This window comes from Mustela nivalis (assembly GCF_964662115.1).
Source record: "Mustela nivalis genome assembly, chromosome: 6".
Classification (NCBI taxonomy): Eukaryota; Metazoa; Chordata; class Mammalia; order Carnivora; family Mustelidae; genus Mustela; species Mustela nivalis.
Window position 1 is genome coordinate 102923795 of NC_139025.1, and position 26060 is coordinate 102949854.

The 26060-nt window shown below is 37.1% G+C and overlaps 1 protein-coding gene across 30 annotated transcripts in view; it reads left to right on the top strand.

The window, feature by feature from the left end:
- The window catches only part of HERC1 (HECT and RLD domain containing E3 ubiquitin protein ligase family member 1), a 185803-nt gene that overhangs the window by 106516 nt on the left and 53227 nt on the right, over positions 1–26060 (top strand). For 10 of the 30 annotated variants that reach the window (XM_082737138.1, XM_082737154.1, XM_082737144.1 and 7 more), the window contains 12 exons: positions 442–562; positions 923–1160; positions 1316–1509; positions 5379–5534; positions 7643–7749; positions 8277–8387; positions 11396–11572; positions 16630–16869; positions 17233–17316; positions 19237–19757; positions 21580–22355; positions 24053–24251. In XM_082737138.1, the coding sequence (XP_082593264.1) occupies positions 442–562; positions 923–1160; positions 1316–1509; positions 5379–5534; positions 7643–7749; positions 8277–8387; positions 11396–11572; positions 16630–16869; positions 17233–17316; positions 19237–19757; positions 21580–22355; positions 24053–24251 (2924 nt within the window). The remainder of the gene's footprint in view (positions 1–441; positions 563–922; positions 1161–1315; positions 1510–5378; positions 5535–7642; positions 7750–8276; positions 8388–11395; positions 11573–16629; positions 16870–17232; positions 17317–19236; positions 19758–21579; positions 22356–24052; positions 24252–26060) is intronic. The other 20 variants (XM_082737145.1, XM_082737157.1, XM_082737152.1 and 17 more) reach the window with 3 other exon arrangements.

The window sequence follows — 26060 nt, forward strand, 5'->3', positions numbered from 1 at the left end:
GGATCAGGTGGGCCATTTTTACTGTTCTTGTAGATTCTTTGCTGGCTCAGTTTTCTTAACCCTTAGTCATATTGGGTAGAGATAGCTCTAATTTGGGATAGGAATTAGTGTTTGTGAGGATGGATTTCAAGAATTTATATTTACACTTGATCACTTTACCTGGTTTCTCTGATGGCTTCAAAAAATTTTCTTAAGTGTTGTCTCTATGTCTTCCATATTTGAGAAGAAAATTGCTTTGTGGGAAAGGAGAAAGATTATATAGAATCAAGAATTGTCAAGCATTTAAATACAAGCTTATTATAAAACTTTTATATACTGAAATATGTGGAATAATTAAAAATCACCATAGGGCTTTATCATAGAGTGGGATAAAATGCTATTATTTTTATTTGGGTAGGTGTTATTACTAATAGAAAAAGTAAATTTTTATATATAATTCAGGATGGGATCAGAGCAGCTAAAAGAAATATTCAGATTGAAATCCAGGTGGCCGTGCATAAGATTTATCAACAATTGTCTGCTACCCTAGAGAGAGCTCTGCAAGCAAACAAGCATCACATTGGTGAGTAACTGGTCTGGCAAATGTAAGATGCAAGTTATGTTTGATGCTAGGTACTTTAGGTATTCTGTATCTTGTTTTAACATTAGTAGGTCAATTTACAGGTGGAGAATAAATATTTGAAAATGTAATAGTGTTCCACTATTACACATTGTCTCTGCTCTCGGGAATCTTCTAGAGAGGCAGACATGCCAACAAATAGTAACAGTGTAATATAAGAGTCTCAGAAGAAAGAGCTAAATTTCTTAAGTCAGAGTCTAAGAGGATGTCCGAGTCTGATTAATTATTTTGGAATATGATTATTTTAGTAAATGCTTTGCTTACTTCAAAGAAAATTCTCTGTTGTATTTCTGTCTTTTCTAGAAGCCCAGCAACGTCTCCTGTTGGTTACAGTTTTTGCCCTGAGTGTTCACTATCAACCAGTGGATGTTTCTTTGGCAATTTCCACTGGTCTGCTGAATGTATTGTCGCAGTTATGTGGCACAGACACCATGCTGGGGCAGCCTCTGCAATTGTTGCCAAAGACGGGTGTTTCCCAGCTTAGCACAGCTTTAAAAGTGGCTAGTACAAGATTGCTCCAGATTCTGGCCATCACTACAGGGTGAGCATTATTAGATGTCTTGGTGGGAGCTATATAGGACTAGTCTTTTCACATTTTAGTAGTTTCCATTTCCCCCAATCTCCTTTATATGTTCAAGCACAAACAATTGCCCAGCTGTGTTATTACCACTGTTCTTTTCCTGTTACTTCATGTAGGACTTATGCTGATAAACTGAGCCCCAAAGTAGTTCAGTCCTTGTTGGACCTACTTTGTAGTCAGTTGAAGAATTTGTTATCCCAAGCTGGTGTACTACTTATGGCCTCTTTTGGAGAAGGGGAAGGAGAAGAGGGTGAAGAAGAAGGAAAAAAAGTTGAATCCAGTGGAGAAACTGAAAAGAAGGACTTCAGAGGTATCATAAACTCTTTTCTGTGTCATCATTCACAAGCATTTATTGAGTCCTTTTTGTGTAAATATCATTAGAATCTAGACTTCTTTCTGTTGTGAGATGTGAAGGAATTTTTTTGAAGGAATTTTTATTCATTCATTTATAAACCCCTTTTCTCTCCAAATATGTATGATTTAAATGAGCTTCTGACCAAACCTTTTCTCCTTAGAGTCTATTAACCTTGATGCAGTGACCATACTGCTTCCTCTTTAGATTCAACTTCTCTTTGGCTGTCCTGGGTCTGGAGTGTAGAGGTTCCAGGTGACTGATTCTACCAGGTTATGTTTTCTTAGCATTTGATCTTCATAGTGTATCTTTAATCATAGTCTTGGCTTAAGTGTTCCCCCAGGACCAAGGTTTTCATATTTGGGAAGTAGGTTAGAATTAGAGTAGCTGAACTTCTGCTAGGCTGTTATATTTCCTGGTCACTTGTTATTTTTAAATGTTATATATTTCATCGCTATAATATGACTATCTGATCATAGCTTTAAAAAACTATAGTGAACATTGTAAAACAGCAGAAATGCTACCTAAGGAATAAAAGTTTAAAATTGGTCATTTATTTTAAATGTTTTTACAAAACTACCATGTCTTACTATCAAAATAAACTCTGGGAGCCCTTAAAATCCTCTCCGTTAAAATCTTTTAATAATATTAAAATTAGATGAATTAATATTAAAATAATATTGTGGATAGAGGAAATATCCTGTGGATACAAAAATGATAAAACATTGTCTCTGCTCTCGGGAATCTTCTAGAGAGGCAGACATGCCAACAAATAGTAACAGTGTAATATAAGAGTCTCAGAAGAAAGAGCTAAATTTCTTAAGTCAGAGTCTAGGAGGATGTCCGAGTCTGATTAAGGACCAGTTTTTGGTTTCAGAGGCTACAACTGTGGCAGATTCCTTCTCCCTCTTCACAGAGAGAGTCTCACAAGGGGTAAAATAAACATAAGCTTTTAATGCCACCTCCTGTTTTTCCTGAGATCCAGCGAGGAATACAAGGTGGTTAAGGTAATAGTTTCTCACCATTCTCTGCTGAATACCATACATATGGACAGCAAGGAGGACATAATAGTGTCACTTCTCAACCTTTAGGTCCCCAGGAAAACTGAGCCCTTCCATATCCAGTAAAGAAAGAAAGAGTTCGGAGCGCCTGGGTGGCTCAGTGGTTTGGGGCCTCTGCCTTCGGCTCGGGTCGTGATCCCATCGGGCATCGGGCTCTTTGCTCAGCGGGCCGCTTCCTCCTCTCTCTCTGCCTGCCTCTCTGCCTACTTGTGATCTCTCTCTGTCAAATAAATAAATAAAATCTTTGAAAAAAAGAAAGAAAGAAAGAAAGAGTTCTTCTGTGAATGAATCTTGGCAGGTGTAACAGCAGGCTAAACCCACACCCATTCCTCTCAGGTCATCCTGGAGAGAATGCTGCTGTCCTCTCTCTATTCGTGGGGATGGCTGGGAGGGAGACTGATTCTGGTCACACATAGTGGCCACCTTTTAATAACCCCACAAACCATCTAAAATACTTTACCAAAATAAGGTGTACCTTTCATTTCAAACATGGTATTGATACTGAAACAAACTGAATCACCATGGTATATCACCCAGCTTTATATTATATAATTATTATAATTAATATACAATTATATAATATATAATACAAACATCTGTATATATATAAATATATTAAATAAATATATAAATATACTTTATATATACTATTTATACTTTATATATACTTTAAATATATTTATATATTTAATATATTACAATATATTATAATTACATATAATTATATAAGATGAATATATTACAATATATTATAATTACATAGAATTATAATTTATAATTACATATAATTATAATATATTGTAATATATTCATCTTATATAATATATAAATAGATTTTTAATATATTTATATATTTAAAATAATAAATTTAAAACAATAAATATATAAATATATTTTAAATATATAAAAATATATATTTAAATATTTATATATAAATAGATTTTAAATAATAAATATACAAATAGATTTTAAATATACAAATATATATATATTTAAATATATTATGAATACATATAATTATATATAAATAAATATAATATAATTATATATAATTATATAATTATATATAAATAAATATAATATAATTATATAATTATAATTATATAATTGAAGGTCTCCAGACTTCAGTTAATTTAATTAATTTAGTGTCTTGTTACAGAGGTACTTGCTAGGAGTGAGGTTGGGGTGTAGAATGGAGGGCTCATTGAAGAGGTTTTCCCAAGGATCTCTACCCAGAGAGAAGTTCACATCGAAGAGGTAGCTGGGTAGAGAGAAGATCTCTACCCAGAGAGAAGTTCACATCGAAGAGGTAGCTTTTTAAACTGGATTTTGGAGGAATGTATACAAACAGGTTGGAGTGTTATGTGGGTATTTAGGGAAGGCTAATAATTTTATATTCTTCAAAGTGATATAAAAATATTTGCTTCTTAGCTTTTAAGCAAAGAAGAGTTAGAGTACAAGGTAGAGTAAGTGTAGCAAAGGAGTACAGTGGTCTCCAATTGTTGCCAGCGTTCTAGTTCTGTCCTAGACATCTACACCCATCTTCACAGAACAGAAGTCCTCCAGCAATGACGAGATGTCTGTGGAGATAGATTCTGGTCATCTAAGTGTAGCCCATGGTGCGAGGGTCTTCCTCTAAAGTGCTTTGTCTTGTGTGTTTCTTAATTTGACATGCCAGGATCTCCCTGAAAGGAATGTATACCTTCCTCAGGTAGTTAGGATTTTTTATGTTTTGTGCCCCTTAGAGATTGACATTCTGGGCAACTGCCTCACTGGCATCTTCTTCCCCTTGATTGCTAAGAGGGTATGAGAGGTGCTGGATGATGATAGAACATGGTGCATTACAGGAAAAGCAGATAGTTCCCTGGCCTCAAAATGCACAGGGTGGAGGGAAACTGTGAGGGGGTACGAGAGAGAATCTAGTACTAATGCTGCTGGAAAAACTGGGAAGATTGGTTAAGGGCATGTTTGTATGAAAGCTGTTTATATATATGGAGTTAGTGCTCAGTCCGATCAGACTCAGGCCTAGAGATTTGTTTCTTTGTAGAATCTGAAAGCACAAAGTATTTTTTAGAGATGTGATTCTTAATTTGATTGGGCTGGGAGAGATCATGGACTTTTTGAAAATGTGATCCAAGTTGTGAACTTTTACTAATCAGGTACACAATTTTCATGCAACTTTAAGGGGGTTCACAGACAAGTTCCTTCAGATTCTAGTTGGTAAAACTCTAGACTTGCATAGAGAACTGTTGTTTTTCAGAATAAAAGTTTTAAAAAATGTGCAAAACCAAATACACATACTTTGTTCTAGCAACCTCACTATTGTACACAAATGTAAGAAATGTTTTAAGCTTGGCATTATTTTCTGACCTTTCCTCATTCTGTCCTTTAAGTTTTAAAAATTCAACAGCAGGGCGCCTGAGTGTCTCAGTTGGTTTAGCGTCTGCCTTCAGCTGAGGTCGTCATCCCAGTGTCCTGGGATTAAGACCTCTGTCAGGGCTCCCTGCTCAATGGGGAGCCTGGTTCTCCCCCTCCCTCTGCTGCTCCCCCTGCTTGTGCTTTCTCTTACTCTCTCTCTCTCCTGCTCTCTGACAAATAGATAAATAAAATCTTAAAAAAATAAAATAAATAAAAATTCAGCAGCTAATTGACAACTTAAATTTTAAGTTAAGTTTGGGCTTCCTGCATTTAATGTAAGTTACTTGATATAAGACATTTTTCTGTTGATTTTTGGTTGTAATGTAATCTTGTCTCTTCCCTCTTCAGCTGCTCTTAGGAAACAACATGCAGCCGAACTGCACCTGGGGGATTTTTTAGTTTTTCTTCGCAGAGTTGTATCTTCAAAAGCAATTCAATCAAAAATGGCTTCCCCAAAATGGACAGAAGTGCTTCTAAATATAGCATCTCAGAAGTGTTCTTCAGGTATATGACCTTTACCTTGTATTAGAGTATTTTTATACATTACATGTGTTTTATTCAGAGAGTGCTGGACTTGAGCAACATTGAATAATTAACCTCGATTTCACAACTTTTATTTTCTGAATACTTACTTGATCAAAAGAAAAATGTAATTTCAGAAGTAAAAATTGACAGGAATTTTTAAAAAATTTAATTTATCGGTGTTCCAAAATTCATTGTGCACCACACCAGTGCTCCATGCAGTTCATGCCCTCCTTTATACCCACCACCAGGCTCAAAACCCTTAGTTTGTTTCTCAGAGTCCACGGTCTCTCATGGTTTGTCTCCACTTCCAATTTCCCCCAACTCACTTCCCTCCATCTCCCAATGTCCTCCATGTTATTCTTTATGCTCCACAAGTAAGTGAAACCATATGATAATTGACTCTCTCTGCTTGACTTATTTCACTTACTTCACTCAGCATAATCTCCTCCAGTCCCATCCATGTTGATACAAAAATTGGGTATTCATCCTTTCTGATGGAGGCGTAATACTCCATTATATAAATGAACTATATCTTCTTTATCCATTCATCCAATAGAAGGTAGCAGCAGACTAGATTATGGATTTAACCTAAAGAACTTGATGCTATTTGCTTGGATTATCATAATAAAAATAAGCAGAGAATATCCTATTTAAAATGATAATTTGGCACAGGTTTTGACATCACTTCTTGATTATCAAAATGCAGATCTCATTTGTTCACTCATAATATGATTTCTGTTGTCTTGATTATAATTTCTGATTGTGTGCTGTCTATGAAAGTTCTGTGTAATAAGCTTACTTCCCAGTTCTTAGCCTAAACATCTAGTCTGCTTGCATAGATTATTGTCCTTCCTTTCCTAGTCTTTTTTTAAATTATGGTAAAATACACATAAAATTTACAGTGATAAAATAAGATATAAAAATTTACAGTTTTAACTATTTAAGCATATAGTTAAATGATATTCAGTACATTCATAGTGTTACTCAACCATCCATATGTTCCATTTCCAGAATTTTTTCATCAAACCCTGGTCTTTCTTAAATGTGCTTAAACATCATTTAATCTTATGTGGTACATGTTATTTTATATGTATGCATTCTCCATATACTTTGCTAGTTATTCTTAACTAGTATAATTTAGAACAGCTTCCCCCCCTCATTTAATAAGGTGAGGCTTTTATTGATTAACGTCTTAGAGCATGAAGAAAAAAATGGAGATAGTCATTTATTTTTAAGGGTGGTTTTGTTGTGGTAGAAGGTATTTTTAAAAAACCGTCATTATTCTGCCTCTACCTTTACTGACTTTAGAAAAGTACAAACCGCCTACTTCCCATTAATCCTAACAATTTCTGGGAGGCAGTCAGGGCATGGATGGAGAAGAAGCCAAGAAAGGGTATGATAAGCCTGAGCTTTGGAGATTAACAGACCTGTTTTAAGTTCTACCTCTGCTGAGCTGTGGTCCCCTTATTTCACTTCTCTCAGCCTTGTTTACCTTATCAGTAAAACGGGGGTTTGTGAAGATCAACAGAGTTAATGTGTATGAAATGTATAACATAGTACCTGGCACAGTAGTTACTATAGTGCTACTCCCTTTATATATACACATAACTCCCCCACCCCCACCCACGGGTGCTCTGTGTCTCTTACTCTAAAAAAATAAATCTTAAAAAAAATAAAGGGGTAATTGGATGGCACAGTTGGTTAAGTGTCCCATTCTTGGTTTTGGCTCAAGTCATGATCTCAGGGTTGTGAGGTTGAGCCCCCCTGTTGGGCTCCACACTTAGTCTGCTTAAGACTATTCCTTTCCTTCTCTCTTTGCCCCTTGATGCACGTGCCACCTCTCTCTCTCTCCCTCTCTCTCTAATAAATAAATCTTATATATGCATAAAAACTTGAGATATAAACATGAATAGTCATGTACATTGGGAATGGGATGAGTCCAGAATTCTTGTGATAATAGGTTGAAGTGTAGTCCATTCCAACCATAAATGCTTAGGAGCCTCAGATATTTTTATTCAAGAGGTTCATTTACATTTTGAATGTAAGTCATGCCGATAATAAGAATATGTTTTTTTTCCCCCTCCCAGGTATTCCTCTAGTTGGTAACCTAAGAACGAGGCTCCTTGCACTTCACGTCCTTGAGGCTGTGTTACCAGCTTGTGAATCTGGTGTAGAAGATGATCAAATGGCTCAGGTTCCTATTCTTTAAAGCTATTAGAAGATATTTTCACATCTGTAACATAATTCACCCAAAATCTGAATTACAGTCTCTCCAGTGGTAAATGTGTCATTTATTCAGTAGCAAAACTTCAGCTTCTGAGATTGCTTTATTATTTAATTTCCAAGCAAGGAGAAAGAAATTAAGCTTATGGGTGTGAGGAGTAGGGATATAGTGAATATTTGGAAGGTCAGAAGGAAAAGAAAATCTGTGGAATTTCTTAGTAGGATTGGGCTCTAGAGAGAGAGAAGTGTGTGAGGTTGTGTGGCCTTACCAGAGGTCCATATAATGAGGAAACATGAGGGTGATGGAACCCACTAGGAAGGGGTTAATGGTCTTCCTAAAAAAGGATGTTTAAGTTACAACCACCCGGAGTAGCTTGGACATTAGTATAATCAAATTTCACATTTGACTTAATATTACAGTTACATGACTTATTTTTTCTAAAATTACTTAAAATCACCTTTTACAAATTATATCATTCTTTTTCCTTCAATAAATAGGTTGTTGAACGCCTCTTTTCCCTTCTCTCAGACTGTATGTGGGAGACACCCATTGCTCAGGCCAAACATGCTATTCAGATAAAGGAAAAAGAACAAGAAATAAAGTCACAGGTAAGTGATTCTTCCAAAAAGGTATTTTTAGACAGCACAAGTGACTGTCCTGTCTTCTGTCTCTGGACTCCTGCTCTGAGGGACTTCGTTCTATCAGTTATTCCATATTCTCTCTGCACCGTCTCCTTCTCCATTGGTTCCTTCTTCTGAACTTATAAACATTTATCTTTCCTGCCCTCCCCTAAGTCCTTTTTTTACCCATCTTCTCACTTGTCCTTCATTGCTAAGCTTCTCAGAAGAGTAATTATATACATATTTATAAACCACTCCTTAGTTCTCATTATTTCTTCAATTGGATTGTTGATCTTCCATCAGAGCACTGAAATTAAATGACAAAAGTAAGCGCTAATTGCTAAATGTAGGATGCAGTTTTTTGTCCATATCTTACTTGATCTCAGGAAACACTAGCCTTCTGTTGTTTTCAAAATATTGGCTTCTCCTACATCTCCATTCCTCTGCCAATCCTTGGTTTCCTCTAGAGGCATTTCTTCTTTGGTGCCACGTTTTCCTTCCCTCCATCCCAAACTCTGTTGCTTTTAAGAGTTCTAGTCTTACATTTTCCAGTATTTTGGAATATACCTGGAACCATTTTACCTATATGCAGTGCCTTCTAAACTTAAATGCCAATCCAGGTGTCTCCCCATCAAACTTTTTTAATTTCTCCCATTTTTTAATTGGTGGCACCACCATTCACATAGCATTCCAAACCTGTATTCTTGGGAATTCTGACTCTCCTAATGTCACCCCATCTATGTAGTCAGTAGGCCTCATTGATTTTAATTCCTAAATCATTCTTAAATTCATTTATGTAGCTACTTTGATCTTTCTCTTGGTTTTCATGAGTCCACACTTTGTGTGGTTTTTCTTCTATCTCAGTACAATGGTTTTTTCTCATTTTCTGTTATTGGTTCTTCCTCTTCTGTTTAAGTGTTGGAATATCACAAGGCTTGGTTCCAAGACCTCTTCATTTTTCAACCATCATCCCCGTTCTCTTTCCTTTACCCAACAAAACCTTACCCAGACCCATATACTGTTGCTTCCCAAATTTTTAATTCCATTTCTAACATTTTCCTGGAATTCTAGACTTACATACTCGCCTTCTACTTGCCTTACCACATGTCTAGTAGGCATCTCCTATTTAATAGCATTTTTAGTTATCACATCCTGTTCCTTCCCCAGCTTTACTATCTTCCTCATTAGTGACTTAACTAAAAAGCCTAGGAGTCATCATGGATTCTTCTCTATCACCACTTTCCATCCCCCATTTTCTACATTCATACAATCTCCAAGTCCTGTTGTTTCTTCTGTAAAATAGAACTTGAATTTGCCACCTTCTCAGTTCCTCTGCCACCAGCCCGTTCCAAGCCCCTGTCATCTCTGGTGTGGACTATGCAAAAGTCTCCTAAATGGTCTTTCTTTTTTCAGTGTTAATTCCCTGTAGTCCTTTCTCTGAGTGGGATTCAGAGTGATCATTTAAATTGTAAATCATATCATGTTGGTCCCATGCTTAAAACCCTCCAATGGTTTCTCATCATTTGGGGGATAAAGTCTAGAACTACTTGGTCTCCGCTTTGCTCACTATGCTTAGAACAACTTGCCTTCTTCCTGTTTCTTGAGCACACTGAGTTTCTTACTTCTTTCATGCCAGTTTCTACCCAGAAGACTTCCCTTCAGATAGGTTTTTCAGACATCAACTTCTTAATATTCAGGTTTTAACTTAATTAATGACTTCTTCAGAGTGCCCTTTCCTGATCCTTAATCTAGAGTTAGTTGTCACATACTCTGTTACATCATTTGCTTTAGTTTGGACATAGCACATACCTGATTTTTTTTTGTTGTTAATGTATCTTCTGTTTCTACCTTCTAAAATAAAATTTCTGGATAGTTCTATCTACATATATATGTTTTTATTATTATTATATATATTTTTATAAATATATAATATATATACTTTATATATTTATATATAAATGTTTATATATACATATATAAAAGTTCTGGGGACACCTGGGTGGCCCAGTGGGTTAAGCCTCTGCCTTCAGCTCAGGTCATGATCTCAGGGTCCTGGGATTGATCCCCACATCGGGCTCTCTGCTTAGCAGGGAGCCTGCTTCTCCCCCTCTCTCTGCCTACTTCTGATCTCTGTCTGTCAAATAAATAAATAAAATTCTTAAAAAAAAAAAAGTTCTGTGAGAGCAGAGACGTTATATATCTAATATACTGTTGAACATTTAGGACCTGGTAGAGTGTCTGGTACATAGTAGATGCTTAATAAATACTCATGAACGAATAATAAATTGAAGTCCTCACTGTTTTTTACCTGAACTCTTGCAGTAATCATCCAGTTGATCTCTCAGCCTTTATCCCGTATACCCCTGGTAAAACAATGTTTATAAAACACTGATCTGATTAGAGGTCCTCTATATAAATTTGTGTAAGCATTCCCTATTGTCTATGTTCAAACTTTAAATGGCATTCAGGGCCTTCCATGATTTTGTTCCTTTTTCTCTTTCTATCCTCCTTTTCTGCCAGTCTCATCCTCCATACATTCCCTCTGCTTGCAATTACTATAAATCACTGAACTCTGTTGTACCTCCATGCCTTGGCACAATGCTGTACATACTACCCTAAATGCCTTTCTTTTCTTTGATCAGCTGCTGAATGCCTTCTTATTATTTACAACTCAGCTCAGAAGTCATCCTCTTTTGAATACTTTCCTTATCCTTCCTGTGCATGTTTAGACACTTACACCTTTATGTTTCTGCTATACTGGTCAGAATAACTTCTGTTATTCTCTCACAAAAGTGGTATTATTTATTTCTCTGGCCCCTAATTGGACTGTAAGCTTTATGCAGAGACCATGCTGTATTTATCATTATGTTCCCATTGCCTGCTCAGTACCTGGTACATTAATAAATATCTGTGGACTCAAACTAAGGAGTCTTTGAATGTGTATTAACTGAGATCTGGATTATTCCAAAGTACTGACCAAGGTTCCTTTTTGGTAGAAGCAGGGAGAGTTGGAGGAAGAAGATGAGAATCTTCCTATACAAGAAGTTTCATTTGACCCAGAGAAAGCTCAGTGTTGCCTAGTGGAGAATGGACAGATTTTAACTCACGGCAGTGGAGGTAAAGGGTATGGATTGGCATCAACTGGAGTAACTTCTGGATGCTATCAGTGGAAGGTATGGAGAATTCTAAGTAGTTTTTAACATTTTGTCTTTTGGTCCTTCTTTCCCCAGGTTCTTATAAAATAATGTATCAAAAACTTTTAAAAAATCATATGTAGGGGCACTTGGTTGTCTCAGTCAGTAAAGCATTTGACTCTTGCTCTCAGGGTCATGAGTTCAAGCCCCCTGTTGGGCGTGGAGCCTACTTAAAAAAAGAAAAAATACACTGTAGTAAATGTTTTATCATTATGTAAGATGTTAACATAAATGGAACTGAATGAATGTATACAAGAACTCAATTATTTTTGTAACTCTCCTATAAATTCTTCTCAAGTTATCTCAAAAATTTTCTAACTGAACAGAAAATATACTGTATACTCAGCCATGAAAATATAGTAGTCTGTGTGATGTTTCTGCTTAGGAAAGCCCATGAGAGACTCAGTGCCCAAGATTTTTATATGGGTCCTGGTCACATACCCTCTGCCTGATACACACAAATTTTAGATTCCCAGAGGGAAAGGAGGTGTTTATACTAAAAGATATTGTTGTACAATTTTACTGTAAAGAGATTATGGCCAAGAGCCAAGGGGATGGACTGTGCCAAAAAGGAATTAATACAGCAGTTATAGCCAGTTAGCTCCAATTTCGATGGTTCCATCAAAGAACAAGCCCTTTCCTAGGGGCATCCACAAGTGACTCAGACAGTCCAGCCAGAATCTGTAATGTTTTCAGAGTTTGTGGTCCCACAGAGGAGTCCTAAATCTTCAACAGTCCCAGAATTTGAGTTTTGTTCTTTGGGCCAGTACCTTAGAAAGGCCTGCTTGCAATGTTGGTCTCTGGCTGAAATTTGGAACTAGACTGGTAAACAGTTTCCTTCACCAATAGAAAATTTCCCTAACTGATAAGGGTTGCTCATTGTGCGTAGACTGTTTTATACAACAATATCATTTAGCATAAACACCTCCTTTCCCTTTGAGAATCTAAAATTTTTCTAAAGGTTTAAAAACCTCAATTCTATCTTAATCATTTATCTAGTGAGGAGCCTAGAAAAGATCAGTCTCTTCCTGGAAGAACTTCTTTTAATAAAAGGCTTTACTAACATGTGTATATCAAAAGAAAGATGAGATGATAGAGCCAAACTATCAGTCTGTTACTGCAAACTGCAAGTAATCCAAAAAGCTGAACATAAGCCAACACCAGTGTGATGTCCCCAAGAAGAGGGCGAAGGTCCAGTCGATTAAGAGTGGATGGCAAAGTCGTACTCCCTGTGGTATGCCTTCCTCCAACTACAGCTTTCAGCAGGAATCACAAGTTAGAGTAGTGAAATCAGTTTCTGTGTCAGAAATACAGAGCTAGTCAGCTCAAATTTTGATGGTTCCATCAAAGAACAAGCCGTTTCCTAAAGGCATCTGCAAGTGACCCAGACAGTCCAGCCAGAATCTATGATGTTTTCAGAGTTTGTGGCCCCACAGAGGAGTCCTAAATCTGTGACAGTCCCAGAATTTGAGTTTTGTTCTTTGGGCCAGTTCCTGCTTTTGAATTGAGCACAGCTCATGTTGGGTTGAAATAGCCCATGGCAGACAGTATTGCATTTCAGCTTAGAGTCAGGTCCAGGCAATAAAAATCTGTAAATTTGGAATTCTAAAAAGCTAACAAGTTTTTTTTGGCAGCATTGAAGCGTAGAAATTGTCAGACCAAACTGCTGTGTTTCAAGTCCAGGTAACAAGCAAGGCTTTTCTAAAAGGCTCTTCTTGGCCTAGTCAGTCTTCAAGTCCAAATTTAGCCAGTCAGAAATATGCACTTTAGGTTAGAAAAGCATTAGCTTCTGAGAGTCAGACATCATATTTTACTGATGAACTCAATGGCAATTGAAAACTACTTTTTAAAACTCTGAAAATATATCTGTGAATCTCTGGAGATTATCTAATCACTCTTCATATGTTGTCTCCCTTTTTTCTGAGGCTCCATTAAGCAAAAATCATATCAAAAAATCATCAGTTATAGAAACTTATTTTATTTCTGATACTCAAAAGAGTTTAAATTTACCAACTGGTGGTAAAAAACAAGGAAGTTGTGTCTCCCTAACAATTTTTCCTTTCTAGCTTTCACTGATCAGGATGATCCCTTAGCATTTATGAAGTTATAAGCCTATAACATTTTACATCAAATTTTATCATACATCTAGATGCAGAACCACAAATAAAGTTGTTTTATTTTTAATTTAAAAATTTTAAATGTAAAACCTTTCCCTATCAGATGTCAAATTTTCTCAAAGTCTTAGCAGTAAATTTAGGGTAATTGGATGGGTCAAGGGCACTGCTACAGCAGTGGAAGTATCTAGTCTAAAGAAAATAACTGGAGAGGTGTTTTTGTTTTCTTTCGCTGTTTCCTTTCCTTTCTCTTTCCTCTTAACCCTTTCATTTCCCTTCCCTTCCCTTTTTCGCTTTCCCTTCTCTTCCCTTCCCCTTCCTCCTCTCCTCTCCCCTCCTTTCCTCTCCCCTTCCTTCCATTCCTTTCCCCTTCCCCGTTCTTCTTCCTCCTCCCCTTCTTCTTTTTCTTTTTCTTTTTCTTTTTCTTTTTCTTTTTCTTTTCTCTCTTCTCTTCTCTTCTCTTCTCTTCTCTTCTCTTCTCTTCTCTTCTCTTCTCTTCAGCTTCGTTCCAGCTCTGGGAACTGATTTAACTTTTTTCCTCTTGGAGGAAAGACGCAACACACTTCTAATATTTTTGGTCTACCCTTAATTCACCTTCAGGGAAATTTGAACTCTTTGCCCTCCCACTCAGAGGAGAAACAATTACAAATTAATTTTTTTTTTATTTTTTTTATTTTTATTTTTTTATTTTTTATAAACATATATTTTTATCCCCAGGGGTACAGGTCTGTGAATCACCAGCTTTACACACTTCACAGCACTCACCAAAGCACATACCCTCCCCAATGTCCATAATCCCACCCCCTTCTCCCAAACCCCCTCCCCCCAGCAACCCTCAGTTTGTTTTGTGAGATTAAGAGTCACTTATGGTTTGTGTCCCTCCCAATTCCATCTTGTTTCATTGATTCTTCTTCTACCCACTTAAGCCCCCAAGTTGCATCACCACTTCCTCATATCAAGGAGATCATATGATAGTTGTCTTTCTCTGCTTGACTTATTTCGCTAAGCATGATATGCTCTAGTTCCATCCATGTTGTTGCAAATGGCAAGATTTCATTTCTTTTGATGGCTGCATAGTATTCCATTGTGTATATATACCACATCTTCTTGATCCATTCATCTGTTGATGGACATCTAGGTTCTTTCCATAGTTTGGCTATTGTGGACATTGCTGCTATAAACATTCGGGTACACGTGCCCCTTTGGATCACCACGTTTGTATCTTTAGGGTAAATACCCAGTAGTGCAATTGCTGGGTCATAGGGCAGTTCTATTTTCAACATTTTAAGGAACCTCCATGCTGTTTTCCAGAGTGGCTGCACCAGCTTGCATTCCCACCAACAGTGTAGGAGGGTTCCCCTTTCTCCGCATCCTCGCCAGCATTACAAATTAATTTTTATTCTTTGGCCTATCCAAAGCCCATTTCCAGGGGCCTATTATTTTCCCTCCCATAAGAGAGAACATCACAAATTTTACCCTGACTGCCTTTTTTTTTTTTTCCCTCACTTTAACAAGGCCAAAAGCAGTCACGGGAGCCAGTGAGCTAACTCTTTTATAGTTGGATCTCTTTTTTGAGTTCCGTAGGTAATTTTATCTCTCCAAACAGACAGTAATTTACCTGCTGTTTCATAACACATGTAACTCCATAGCCACCAGACTCCCGAGTTTTGTTTTTTCCTACTTCTCTCCCTCTCTCTCTCTTTTCTCCAAATATTGCTGTAACTGTATTTTAATGAGTAAGTTCTAATGACTCTTCTTGTTGGCCACCACTGTGACAAGAGTCCCCAAAATCACCCCTATCTTCAAAGATTTGGTGAAAGAACTCCTAGGACTCAGCATATAGTTGTACTTACGACTAAGATTTACTGTAACCATCCACTAAGGACTCAAAGCTGGATAAAAGAGGAAAAGACAAAGGTGGAATCTGGAGGAATCCATGTGCATGCTTTTTATGTTCTCTCCGTCCCATGAGGGCTCACATGGAATATGCTCTTTCCTGGCAACAAAGAACAGCAGCATGTGTGCAGTGTGTTAGGGAAGCCCATTAGAGACTTCACACCTGAGATTTTTACTGGGGGCTCATCATGAATGTGTGCTATGCCTCGCATGTATCAAAATTCCAGACTGCCAGGAGGAAAGCAAGGATTCAGCATAAACCACATTGTTCAAACACTGTATGCCTGATGAGCTACCTTTATCACTTAGGGAAAGTTTTGTGTGTCAGTGTAGGAAACTATTTACCAGTTGAATTCCCAGAGACTATCCAAGGGCCAGTGTTACAAGCAGGACTTTTTAAAGGTAGGAGCCTCGGGGCACCTGGGTAGCTCAGTTGGTTAAGCATCTGACTCTTGATTTTGGCTCAGGTCATGATCATAGGGTTGTGAGATCAAGCCCCATGTTGGGTTCCATACTGGGTGTGGAGCCTGCTTAAGATTCTTTCTCTAACTTTCTCTACCTTTCCCTCTGCCCCTCCCCACCCTACTCTCCCTGTCCAAAGAAAAAAAGGAGGGGGCACTTTCAGGCCTGCTATATTAACTCTTCTCTGCACGGGAATATGCATAAAAGAGTAGTTAGAAAATTTGAATGTAAAGAACTGAAGCTTTCCATTAATGATTTTCTGGACTGGACATACCTCTACAGCTTCATAATTGAAATATAAGCTAAAATTATTTAAATAAGTACTCAAAGGTTACTCTAAATGTTCTACAGATAAAAATTTAATTTCTGCCTAAATTGTTATAAAATTATGAAACTTTGATTTGTATGTTATTTTCACTTAGGCTGGAAATAAATTTACCATATTCCCATAAATGCATCAGTGTTGTTTATGAGCATATTCCCTAGTATTGGTTTATGCAGTTAACAGTATATAAACAGGTTTTTTTGATATTAGTGATCATTACCACTTTCATTTTATTTTAGTTTTACATTGTGAAGGAAAACAGAGGTAATGAAGGCACATGTGTTGGAGTTTCTCGCTGGCCAGTACATGACTTTAACCACCGTACTACCTCGGATATGTGGCTCTACCGGGCCTACAGTGGTAACCTTTATCACAATGGAGAACAGACTCTGACATTATCCAGTTTTACTCAAGGAGATTTCATTACTTGTGTGCTGGACATGGAAGCCAGGACCATTTCCTTTGGGAAAAATGGAGAGGTACTGAAACTCATTCACAAGCTATATATGTTTTCTTTTTTTTATTTATACTCAACTCAGTTATTTAAGTGCTGGTTACCCAGGTTATAAATTACCCACTCTTCTCTGCTTTTACTCTATTACCTTTTGGTTCTTTCACCAAACAACAGAAAGATGATAAAATTCTAGTTAAGATTTTTGAAGCAGATGAACAAATCAGGATCATTTTGTTACTTGTGGGATTTTCTTGGTTAGCAGTGTTATTTGAGATTTGTTCTTGTAAATTGTGTTGTGTCTCATAAAAGCTTTGAATCTTAATGTGATTGGATGTTGTACATTAAAAAAAAATTCTTACTTCTTTTTATCATTTCTGCTACTCTATAGGAACCCAAATTAGCTTTTGAAGATGTGGATGCAGCAGAGTTGTACCCATGTGTAATGTTCTATAGTAGCAACCCAGGGGAAAAGGTAATGAAATCTCATACCTTTATCTTAAGTGTAAATAATATTTGTTTTTTTTTTTATTAGTAATTGTTAGGATCTGATAGAGTTTATAAATAGAATAAGCTGTTTCTGCTACCTGCTATTTCTACAAATTACCTGCTCAGGTAATTTGCTCTCCTGGAAAGATAGGTTACTTTTAGAAAGTACCTTTATTTTTCATTAAGGCACTGTTGGATATCTGGCAGGAAACAGTTTAGGCATAATATGGTTCACTGGTAGTTGTGCATATAGGAGATCTAGAAATCATCTTGAATGTAATCAGATACCATTAGCTGAATAATAGGAGTTCTAGTTGTGATGGGGAACCTGAGGTTCATTCAGCTGAGGGGGTCCTTATACCTTATAGATGGTGTAAATTTGAACCCTAAACCTTCAGGAGGACAGTATTAAAGAGATACCCTCTCACTAAAAACTTTTTTGTTCTCCTCTTCTAACACCCAGGCAGAGACTGATTTCTCTGTGGTCTCTCTGGGAGACCACAGAGAAATGTGCTGATGGGTGGATTTGTTTTCTACTGTCCTTTCATTTGAGGATGTAGTATAGCCTAGCTCTCATCTCCAGAATTTCTAGTTATTTTGTAGTAGAAAGTTTTCACACTGTCATATTTCTATAATGAAAGTGCTGGACTTGATCAGTCCTAACCATGACCAAAGTCACCTTTTATTGTATGGTTTTAAATATGTTTTAAGAATTGCCAAGAAAGGGGACCTGAGTGGCTCAGTGGGTTAAAGCTCCTTCTGCTCAGGTCATGATCTCAGTGTCCTGGAATCGAGCCCTGCATCAGGCTCTCTGCTCAGCAGGGACCCTGTTTCCCCCTCCCTCTCTCTCTGCCTGCCTCTCTGCCTACTTGTGATCTCTGTCTGTCCAATAAATAGATAAAGTCTTTAAAAAAAAATTGCCAAGAAAAAAAACAGTTGCCAAGATGGTATAATTTTAAGCTAGCCATTCGTGAGAAAGGGAAACTGCCTCTTGAGCAAGTAATAAACAAAACTGGAGATGAAATGAATTGACAACCCAGTACCTGCAGTCGTCCCTTTCCCCAGTGACATTCTCGCAGCCCAGAGTAGGCTCTGCCATGTTCTACTCAAAGTGATGGCCTGTTGCTCCCCAACATCTCTGAACCTTAAAGGAGTTAATTCAGCCTTGGACTATATATCAATCAATTTATTCTCCCCAGAAGCCTTTTCTGATAAGTTTCACAGTCTCTGGTAAAAACAGTATTAGTGGTAATTAACATCTTTTTGAACACTTTACCTGTGTACCTGGCACTGTAGTAATAAGCACTTTATGTACATAGTCTCATTTAATCTTTAAAATAATCATAAAAGACAGATATTGTGATTTTTTTTTTCAGATGAAAGAGCTGAGGTTTAGTGAGATTAAATAATTTCCCAAGATTATGCAGAGTTAAGATTTGAACCAGAGTCTTGCTCTTTTTTCAACCACAGGGTCTTATTTGAAATGTGTAGATTGGAAATATCCCAATTATCTAGACTTATTCTTTTATCTTCATGCCCATTGAGCAGTATAAGATGGGCTCAGGACTTGCCTTAAGGCTGAGAGTGAATAGGCTTTTATGGCGGGGGGCAGTAAATGGAATCAGTCTTATAGAGCTTGGTCTAAACCCATATTCTGGGTGGCCACGATAGCTCTGCTATAGGCTGTAGGAGGAAGTTTAAATGACAGAGTATCTTGTTTGAGAGGACCATGCTAACTTAATAAATTTTTAATATTTGCTCACTCCGTATCAGCAGCCAGTGGTATAATAAACATGTATTAGACCAAACGCGAGTTCAAATGGGATTGCGTGTGCTAGAATTTATAGTGACTTATAGTTTAGGAGAACTATTAATATCAAACATTTGCTGGTATTTTTCCTTCTAGGTGAAAATTTGTGATATGCAAATGCGTGGCACACCACGAGACTTACTTCCAGGAGACCCTATTTGTAGTCCAGTAGCAGCAGTGCTGGCGGAGGCCACTATTCAGCTTATCCGTATCCTTCACCGAACAGACCGTTGGACTTACTGCATTAACAAAAAAATGATGGAAAGGCTGCATAAAATTAAGATATGTATTAAAGAGTCAGGTCAGAAGCTAAAGAAAAGCCGCTCGGTGCAAAGCCGAGAGGAAAATGAAATGAGAGAGGAGAAGGAGAGCAAAGAGGAAGAGAAAGGTAAACATAATAGACATGGCCTTGCTGACCTCTCAGAGCCGCAGCTGAGGACCCTTTGCATAGAGGTGTGGCCTGTGCTGGCAGTGATAGGAGGAGTTGATGCTGGTCTTAGAGTTGGAGGTCGGTGTGTTCACAAGCAAACTGGGCGCCATGCCACGCTGCTGGGAGTGGTCAAAGAGGGCAGCACGTCTGCCAAGGTCCAATGGGATGAAGCAGAAATTACCATCAGGTATGATCTGTTGAGTTACACTTTTAGCAAACAAGTATTTAATGGTGAAATGGGCCATTGCCTATGGACAGTGAGTAACTATGTATTTTAGGTGAGCTGCCAATTATTCAAATATTTTTTTTCACAAAGCTGGGTATGAGTACTGTGATTTCATAAAAGAATATATCTCAAACCCATGTTACCTGGAATATTAGTGGTTTATAAGATACATGGGTTTTGTTTTGTCAAGAAATGGTAAGCTCACTAATTTGGGTTTAACTGGGATCTGTCTTTCTATTTTTCATTTGGCTGCTTGCATTTTGATCATTTCCATTACACACTGGGATAGAAAAAAAGCCAGCCAGCAGATATGTCAATTATATTTTGTGTAGGTGGGCTTTGAATGTAGGCAGGAACATTTGAGTGACTAAAATTAAGTTTGGATTAGCTGTGATATTAAGTACGCTTGCTTTTTTTTTTTTTTTTTTTAAAGCACATATTCCTGTCCCCTCAGGGTACAATATTTTGGGTAGATAGGGAAATTACATTTATTTGATGCACTGTATACTTAAAAGCATTTAGATGTGTTTGCAATCACATAGGATTTGTGTGAAGTAGAAACTTCATTTTTCAAAAGAAATATGTCAAGTTTCTTCATTAATAAGGGGACTCACTTATCTAATGAATTCTACATAATTGCATCATTTGAAAATAATGATTTATTAATAATAATATGTGACTATTCATTATACTACCTAAAGTGATTGTTCTATAGTTTTAATATGACATGGGACAATATCTAAAACAGTGGTTCTCAAGTATTAGTTGCAGGGAGTACTTTTTAAGAATCTAACAATAGCTGTAGATTCTCTCAGCTGAAAACTAACACATACATAAGGTTTATACACAGTTTCACCCTATACCAAGGTAAGAAATCAGTGAAAACTTTACAATGTTACATGAGTATCTACCTTTTCTTTTATTCTTCACCTTGTTTCAGAAAGAATTTATTATGTCTTAAGAAAGTGCAAATACAGTAAAGCAAAATAAATAAAGCAAATAAGGAAATGAGGAAAAGGGAAAATAAGATTAAGATGGTTAAGCTAGAAGCAAGATTTAGGTTAATATGACAAATTTATGCCACCAGATGTTAGGTATTTGCCCGAGTTCTTACATTTTGTGTATTTGTACCATTTTTTTAAACTTCAGTAAATTCTTGGCAAGTATCAGGAAATACGTGATCATATTTTTGCTTAAGCTACAAATTGGGAGCTTTAATTGAAGACTACAAGGTAATTTAAAAAATGAAAACAAAGTCTTAGAATCTCTTGAATAGACTATAGGCATTACATAATAAGCGAAATCTGTTATATAGACTTTTCAAATAGCTTGTATTAGGAATAGGCAAACTACATCTGGCCCACCTCTTGTTTTTGTAAATAATGTTACACAGCCACACCCATTCATTTAGGTATTCATTGGCTGCTTTCACACTCTGATGGCAGGGTTGAAAAGTTGCCTTGAAGACTGTGTGGCCTGCAAGGTCTAAAATATTTACTGTTTGACTCTTTTTAGAAATTCTGCTAATTTCTACATTATAGTATAGTGAATATTATGATTTGAAAATACATGCACATCTCATTGCTTTTGCATTTATCATCACATCTCCCTATTTTTCCATGAAAGACTCATTTTTTTCTCTGTAATGATTTTTCTAGTTTGTGTAAATTATTCTTTGTACTGTGTACATGATGCATCTTATTTTGTTTACATTATTTCCTGTACCTTCCTCCTGTCTATCCCTCACTTGCTTCTTCCTGTGTCATTCTGATCTTTATTAAAGCTTCCCAACTTTTTGGTCGCCTAGTGATACTCCATTGTATAATCTGGAACCCTGTGAACCACTGCCTTTTGATGTGGCGCGATTCCGAGGCCTGACGGCTTCTGTGTTGCTGGACCTCACATATCTGACTGGTATTCATGAAGACACGGGTAAACAGAGCACCAAGCGACATGAAAAGAAACACCGACATGAGTCTGAGGAGAAAGGGGATGTTGAGCAGAAAACCGAGAGTGAATCTGCTTTAGATATGCGAGCCGGCTTAACATCTGATGATGTCAAAAGTCACGGTACCACAGCCTCCAAATCAGACAACGAAATAGCTTCATTTTCTTTAGATCCAACACTGCCAAATGTGGAGCCCCAACATCAGATAACAGAAGGAAAAAGGAAAAATCACGAACACATATCCAAAAACCATGACATAGCCCAGTCAGAAATCCGAGCAGTCCAGCTGTCCTATCTCTACCTCGGTGCTATGAAATCACTTAGTGCTCTTCTTGGCTGTAGTAAATATGCTGAGCTGTTGCTGATACCAAAAGTTCTGGCTGAAAATGGTCATAACTCAGACTGTGCAAGCTCTCCAGTTGTTCATGAAGATGTGGAGATGCGCGCAGCCTTGCAGTTCTTGATGCGACACATGGTGAAGCGAGCAGTCATGCGGTCGCCCATCAAGAGAGCGTTGGGATTAGCTGATCTGGAGCGAGCTCAAGCCATGATCTATAAATTAGTGGTCCATGGGCTCTTGGAAGACCAGTTTGGGGGCAAAATTAAACAAGGTATGTTGTCTGTTTTTTTTTTTTTTCGCTTTTGTGTTGTTTACAATGTCAGATATGATACATTCCACAGTGATTTATAAAAAACTTTTTGGCCAAAACAGTTTTCACATTGTTTTTCTTTTGCAAGGTAAACAGTTCTTTTTTGTATCCTTTATATTAATGATTATCTGTCTACTTGTAATTTTCTATCTTCAACCTACACAATCACAGAATTTAATTATGATTATTACATTTTGTAAAACTTAAGCCACAAAAGGTACACAAATATTTATTGATCTGATTCGAAATATATACTATTCTGATAACTTTCCCAGAGACCTTTTGAGGTACTACTTTTATAGATTCTGTATTGTAGGAAAAAAAACCCTTATTTCATCTTTCATCTTCACCTTTGGGGAGAATATGAATTCTGAGATAAAAATTAGATATATTCAGTAAATGTTTATTGAGTATCTGTCTATATGTGCCAGGTACTTTTCTTGGTTCTGGGGAGCCAGCACCAAAGTCCCTTGCCTTCATGAAACTTAAGTTCTTTTTTTCTTTCTTCCCTTCCTCTTCCTCCTTCTTTCTCTTTTCCCTTACTCCTTTTCCTCCTTTCATTGCTTAGACAGTAAATAGGCAGAGAAAAGTGCATGTTGTATATGAATAGGCATATTAAGATCATGATTATGAAGGTATGTGGCGATTTGGCAACCCTAATAGAATTAGTTATCTTTGTGGCTACTGCTATCTTCTTTTCTTTTTTTTTTTTAAGACCTTATTTTAGAGAGAGAAAGAACAAGTGGAGGGGGAGCCAGAAGGCAGAAGGAGAGGGGAAGCAGACTCCCTGCTGAGCACAGAGCGAGTGGCAAGGCTTGATCTCATGACCTCAAGATCATAACCCTGAGCCTAAACCAAGAGTTGGGCACTTAAATGACTGAGCCACCCAGGTGCCCCACTGCTATCTTGATATTAGGTTTACTTGTAAGCTCCCTTTCAGATAAGAAAAAAAAAATTATACTTTGTAAGCTCTTAGATGTTTTAACTAATTTTTTAAGCTCCTGTTTAGAGCATGAGGTTTCTGTCTAGATTTGTATTATATTTACATGTATTATATGTATTTATATGTCTTCATCTTTGCATGTTTGAAGACTAAAGATAGGCATCAAAATCAGAGTGCTAAGGAAACACAGTTTTAGTGATTAGATATCATTAGAGAAGCTCTAGTCAAATCTTATAGCAAAAGTGAGACTGTTTTTTGTTTTTAAGAGAAACTTCTCTAAAAAGTGAGTAATTGCTTATTACCTTATTATTTGTAGAGTTTATAACGATGGGTACAGTAGTATATACAAGGATGTATATATGCAAGAATATTAAAAACATATTTCATGGGGCGCCTGGATGGCTCAGTGGGTTAAGCCACTGCTTTCGGCTCAGGTCATGATCTCGGGGTCCTGGGATCGAGTCTCACATCGGGCTCTCTGCTTGGCAGAGGCCTGCTTCCTCCTCTCTCTCTCTCTCTGCCTGCCTCTCTGCCTACTTGTGATCTTTCTCTCAAATAAATAAATTCTTTAAAAAATATATATATTTCATAGAAAATGGTACTTACAAAATATATTTAGAAACTTATCAAATTAAATCTTAAAGTTTTCCATTCACATATCACTTGTGAAGAAACAAATCCTTAATACTTTTTAAATATTTATGTTGGTTTACAGAGATTGATCAACAAGCTGAAGAAAGTGACCAAGCCCAGCAGGCACAGACCCCAGTTACCACTAGCCCATCAGCCTCGAGCACAACTTCCTTTATGAGCAGCTCACTGGAGGACACCACGACTGCCACCACTCCAGTCACTGACACAGAGACAGTACCTGCATCTGAATCCCCTGGAGTGATGCCACTTAGTCTTCTCAGGTAGGGAAGCTGACTTTAACATCTGTCATATTGATGCCTGTGATTCTGATCACACAATCATTCTCTTATAAAGAACGTGCCTAAATAAAAGCATTCTAGAGCTAGAAGGAACCTAAGAATTCAAAGAGTCAAACCCATTTTGCTGAAGTTGGGAATGTCCCTCAGAAGTTTAATAACTTGTCCAAAGTCTCACAGCCAGTTTTGGGGTGGTCCCAGATCTATCACTTGTGCTGCTGATAATCAGATACTCTAGCAGTGTATCTCCTTATAATAATCTTTTTTTTTCACCTAGGCTTTTGGATATTTTTTTCCTCTAAAAGTAAATGCTTGTATTGAATATTAGAGCCTCAAGATAGAGCTCACTTCCGTGGAAATAATTTTCTCAGGTTACTTCCCTTTTAAGAACTATTTATTAATTATACTTTTATTTTTAAGATCAAACAAATCTACTCAAATGAAAGAGCAGGTCTTAGAATACTACTTTAGCCAACCCTATTTTAGTAGGTTTGTAAATTTCAAATAATGTTTACATTTCTGTTTGCTTCAGTTTGCCAGGTATATACATGAAATGAAAAATTTTTAGGGAAAATCATTAGGAAGGGCCTATTCTGTGAGTTCCCTTAACTAGGTCTTAAGTGAAATAAAGGGCAGTAGAATGGTTAGTCTATCTTTCTCTTCTTTTTTGACCCTCTTCCCTTAATTGACAGGTTATCATTATTCCTAGTGTGAGACTGACAACTTAGAGAGTAGAAGAGAGAGGGGCTGTTAATCATAATGCTTCTTAATTTTTGGTGTTTGCAAGAGCCACCTGGGAAGCTTTTTAAAGCTCTGGCTGTATCTCCCTGTAGTCTCTTTTGGTAGGTCTGGTGGGGTACACAGTTTGTATTTGAGTTAAGGGTCCCCAGTGATTCTGATGGAGTGATCTTCAGCTCCCACACAGAGTTACAGGTCTGCTGTTAGACGTGCACACTCATCCTGGCAGTTACCATTGCCCAGTCCTCTCACATGTTAGCTCTCTCACTAGAGTAACAGTTCCAGGAGATACTTCTGTTCAAGAAAGAAGGAAGAGAGGAATAATAGGATATTTTAATACGGTTTTTAATCTTTGTTGTCTTCCAAGCTGTGCTGTGCAAGCGTGGGATTCACTGGTAAAATAACATTCCCTGGCTCTCACAGACATTGACAGACCTTGTGACTCCTCCTTTGTTCTCAGTCTTTGTTTGCCTGCTGTTGGCTGGGGGACAGCATTGGAGCTGCAGTTGCGTTTGCTTGGCTAACCATCATTTAACACTAGAAAAAATCCGGGAGCAACTGACCCATCTATGAATATCATTGTATCAGTTATTTGACTGACTAGACAATGCTTTTTTGATGCTTAAGACGTTGTTATTAGTGCTCGCTTCGGCAGCACATATACTAAAACGTTGTTATTAGTTTTGTTGGACAAATCTTAAGAGTAGACAGCTGGTGAGGATCTTGCTGAAACTTATTCTTTAGCCAGTGTCTGCCTTCTCAGGCTGACAGGGACTGCCTCTCTTCTGCCTTTCCCCTCTAAACAGCTGGCATACTTTTCATATGCTGTTTTTCAGTTGTGCAAGGGGGCCTGGACAGTTACCTTTTCTTTCCATAACTTACTATTGACTATTAACTTTATTCATGTGAATGATTTCATGGCTAGCTAGTTATTTATATTAAATTTATAATATGAAATTATATTTTATATAAATTTAAATTTGAATTTATATTTTATATTTATATAAATTTATATTTGATAGCTAACTGTAAGTTAGCTATTTTTAAAAGTCTTTA